Raw genomic sequence first — 4,788 nt, 5'->3', positions numbered from 1 at the left:
AAAAAGGAGATATATGTAATACTTTAAACAATAAAAAGACAAAAAAAAAAACAAAAATAATAACATCAATAAAAATATTCCCACTATGAAATAATCTCACTTTTTGTTGGTTTTTAAATGTCCTCTGGGGTAAAAAAAAACCCTTCTAACATTCAAACATAAGACACAAGACAGAATCTAATCAGAGAATAAAATAGGGAAAAAAGATTTCATAGTACTATTAACTTTTTGAATACAAGTTGCTAAAAGACTTGATCAATCACTTGGGAAAATTCTGGCTCCTACCCTTATTCAGTTGGTTAGTTTTATTTGTTCTTCTCTATATAACCCTCTCTATGAATAAAAGACTTCTAACTTTAAGCTGGACCTCAGAAGTTATGACTTGTACAGAAAGTAAAGTAGCTTTCTAATCCCAGGAACAAGGAAAGTTCCTGGTATTTCCTCTGAGGTGCACATAACCAAGTACATGTCCATTCACACCTTCTGATCAGCACGGAGGGGTCAAGAGGAGAAATTCATGATCAGCAGGAAAATAGTTAGGATAAGGTCAGATCTATCAGAATTTCAGCTATATGCACTGCCCCGCCCCACTCAGGACTAAGAAATGGACTGTTCTGAAGCCGAAAAGTTCATATTCAAGCTTTTAAGGAAAATGATCCCTATTGTCTTCTATCCTAGGTTCTCTGAAACTTTCCTTCCTCACAAGTTCACTTCCTAGCTAACCCCAACAAAGACCAGACAGTGGCAAAAGGCAGCTCCAAATAAAATTTTAAAGAAGAATTTTACCCTCAAGCATCTATTCTGCTCTAACTCCACCCTGGTTCTCTGGTAGTCTAGAGCTTTCATACTACCTTGGCTGGTTCCAGGTATTTCATGACTTCTCCCATCCTATCCTCTTCAGTGTAATATACTTACTAACTGTAGCCCTACCCATAGCAGCTGCATCTCTTTACTAAATAAATACATATATTCTAGATAATCTTCAAATTAGTCTTTAAACTGAACCTGGAGATGTAAGTCAGTAGTTCCCAAACATGTTCATGTGCCAGACATTTCAAAGTGAAAATCCTCTTTGTAAAGCACTTATGCAGTTAAAATTTATTTTTTGTTCCTTTTAAAAGGCCCTCTGGGGTGAAAAAGCCTTGTAACATTCAAACATGAGAGACAAAACAGAATTTAATCAAAGAATAAAATAGGGAATAAAAAAATCATAAAAATTTAGAATTTTACTAACAGAAAATGACTTTAGTATTAAATATTTATATGCACTGAACATGAGAACAAATGTTCACTGAAAAAATTATTAAAAGGTCAGTGGTTCCTGAATTCTTCCAGTAACATTCACTTGTTACTGTTCATCATTAACAGGCAACAATGAAGGAAACATAAAAAAAAAAAAAAAATTCAAAATTTAGGAAATTTTATTCGAACATTTTTTTCCTCTTAAAATTAGAAAAACTGGAAGATCTTGGAAATAAGAGTATCAGAACCACTCCTGTGGCCAATCAATACCTCTAAATTAAGTCTATTTTTAAAAATTGATTGATCTAATCAACAAAAATTAAGTAAAATTCCTGAAGATTTTCAGGTGGCACAGGAGGAGATCCACTCCTCCCCCACCCCGCAGGAAGATCTTTCCTGAACACTGCTAGGGAAAGATAGAGGTCTTTCTTCCTAAAATTCTTCCAAGATGAGAAAGGTATACAAAAACCTTCCTGCCCTTCTCACTGAATGTCTTGGGATCTAATCATACTCCTCCCAGTGGGGCGGGACAGTCAGCCTGCGTGACCCTGCTTCCAGGCTACCCAGACTCAGACCCAGATGGTGTTTCAGGACCTAGTCATCTCCAGCTGCAGTGCTGCTATGACAGAGGCCGGTCTCTATGCAGCTGAATAGAGATATGAAGGGTCAGCTTTGGGAGCAGCTAATCCCACCCCAAGTCACGTACAGCCAAAACACAGATTTAAATGCCAAAAGGACTCTTAGAGACAGCTAGCCTAGCTACCTCACTTAGAAAAACTGGTTTTCAAACAATCCATAATAATAAAAGCATAATATGCTAATTAGACCAGGCGTCCTTCCTTCCGGACGAAGCCGCAGTGGGCAGGGGCCAAGGCCCTTGCATGAATTCCATGAATCAGGCCTCTAATTATTTAGAAAAAGTATTTTCTATTTAATTTGCAATTAACACTTACACAGAGTCACAAATGTCATAATTAAAATCTGTGTTCCCGACCCTAGAAAGACTGATAGCAGCATCCCTTTTCTTGGAGGACGGAATATATCACCATGAACTAGTTTCCAGCCAAATTCTTCCTGGGCATCCTCCTAAAAAGAAAATGAAATTGTTTGTCATGTGATATCACCAAGACAACTAGACAGTTTATCCACTGTTGAATAGACTAATACAGAAAATTTTTTAAAAACTTACAAAGGTTAATATTTATTTTAATTTTGGAAGTATAAAGCTTGAATTAGGGAGCTTTACAGTTTTCCTGAATTGTTTTAAAGGAATGCTGTGTGTTATGGTCTACTAATACTATAGTTACAGAGGAATTTTAAAAAGAAATACAAAGATAATGTGATGCCTACCTAGTTCTAGTCTAAGCTTTATGATCCAACTTAACATCTTAATTTTTAATCACACTATCCTTTTCAATCTACATTCATTAATCTCCAAAATAAACTAGATCTCATACCTACTTTGCTGTTACACAACACTTACACACACACTGGGAATTAGACTTTACCTTGTCATTTATGAGGAATGTACAAATTAAAGTTTTATTAAAAGTACAAGGACTCTAAGTGGATTAAATAAAATTATATTTGATATTGGCTTCAAAATAATTGGGGGGAGTGGAGGCGAGTAGGTGGGATTCTACAGATAAAACAAAACTGAACATGAGTTGGTAACTGTTGGCCCAGGGTGATGGGTCTACTAATCTCCTTGCCAGTATGAATGTCTGTGTTAAAAGTATGGGGGGAAATTATATGCATCCCTTCTTTTAGGTGATGCAATACATTAGCTAGACAAGGAACCATTTCTGATTACTTTTTTATTGAACAAGTATACTGAAACATTCAAACAATGTAAGTGAAAGCTAAGTTTTCAATAGAGAGCCAGGTCCCCTTTCTTGGAGTAAACAAATGTGACTAGTTTTTATTATCGTTGTAGAGATAGTCTACCTATGTATAAACAAATGCATGAATACTTTCTTTCCCACCCGCCCCCACAAATGGTAGCATATTATATACCATATTTCATACCTTATCTTTTTAGTCTAATAAGATCATGGCGGTGCTGTTCCACATTTGTATACACAGCATTGCCTAGTTCTTTTTAATGCTTACAAAGTATATTCCACTGAATGAATATTTCATAATTGAAATCTACTATCATAAACAACATATATTCACTGTTTTAAGATAAAAAAATAACAATAGTAAAATCCTTTGCATCATGATTAGTTTCTAGAAATGGAACTGTTGGGTCAAATTACATTATAATCTAACATTGCCAAACTGCCTTCCATAACTTATACCAATTTGCATTCTCATAAACTATGCATCAAAGTGCTCATGTCCTCAATCCTCAACACATTATCATATCAAACATTTTAACTTCTGCTAATGTATCAGGTGAAAAATCTTGCACTGCAGTTTTAATTTGCAGTTCTCTTGTAAGTGATGTTGTATCTTTTTGTAGGTTTCAGAACCATTTGTATTTCTTTTCTAGAGACTTTTAATGTGCCTTGCCCAGTTTCTTACTGGATGGTTGATTGTTTTCTTAGTGATTTTAGGATTTCTTTACTGAAGAATTAAACAATGTGTGTTTTTAACAGGGGTTAAAATATTTTCCCATTTAATATTTATCTTTCTACTCACGTATTTTTTGCTATTCAGATTTTTAATTGTAACAATTATTTATTTTATGGCTTCTGGCTCTCTGTCATACTTATAAAAATAACTTCACATGTGTACTACTATTTTCTTGTTTCACATTTTCATTTAAATCATTAATTCTTTAAATGTAAGGAATAAAGTTGGTCTTTACCTTATTTATCTCCCGAGACAGCCACTAACTTTATTCAATATTATGTATCCAATCTGTTTTTTAAAATACACTTTTGTTAATCTCCAATTTTAGACTCATTATTACTAGATACAGAAAATGTTTTCTTGGAATTTTTTGGTTTACCAATCCTTCTAAATCTCTTTAGCATTGGTTTTTATTAATTTACTAGAGGCCCGATGCATGAAATTCGTGCAAGAGTAGGCCTTTCTTGCCCCGGCTGCCGGCACCGGCTTCCCTCTGGCACCCTGGACCCAGGCTTCCCTCGCAGCCCTGACTTTGGCAGGAAGGTCGTCTGGAAGGACGTCTGGTCTAATTAGCATATTACCCTTTTATTATTATAGATGATGTGTTTTCTGCTAAAGTAATTCTATAGAAATTCCTGCAGTAAAGGTCCTTATGGTCAACTGTACTTCATCTTTATTTTTGAAAGATAGCTTCTCTGGATACTTGATGCTATGTAAATAATTTCTCTCACCAATTTAAAGATATTCTGTCTCTGAGCTCCTACTGCTAGTTTATTTATTCTTTCCCTCTGCCTGATTTTTGTCACAGTTGATCTAGGTGTGGATTTATTTGTATTTAGTCTGCTTGGGATATATTGTTTCCTTTATTTATGGATTCTAATCTTTCATCTGTTCTGTAAAACTCCTACCTATTACTTTCCAATATATTTTATACTCTGTATCTAATAGTTCTAGTATCTGAAATCT

The 4,788-nt window shown here is 34.7% G+C and overlaps 1 protein-coding gene across 1 annotated transcript in view; it reads right to left on the bottom strand.

Moving 5' to 3' along the window:
- TM9SF2 (transmembrane 9 superfamily member 2) overlaps positions 1-4,788 on the bottom strand; it is a 70,431-nt gene that overhangs the window by 24,316 nt on the left and 41,327 nt on the right. Inside the window, exon 11 of the mRNA XM_014531212.1 lies at positions 2,196-2,328. Coding sequence (XP_014386698.1) covers positions 2,196-2,328 — 133 coding nt within the window. The remainder of the gene's footprint in view (positions 1-2,195; positions 2,329-4,788) is intronic.

Source organism: Myotis brandtii, unplaced genomic scaffold (assembly GCF_000412655.1).
Source record: "Myotis brandtii unplaced genomic scaffold, ASM41265v1 scaffold796, whole genome shotgun sequence".
NCBI classification, from domain to species: Eukaryota; Metazoa; Chordata; class Mammalia; order Chiroptera; family Vespertilionidae; genus Myotis; species Myotis brandtii.
Note: the sequence above shows the minus strand (reverse complement) of the source record. Positions and strands in the feature narration are given on the sequence as shown.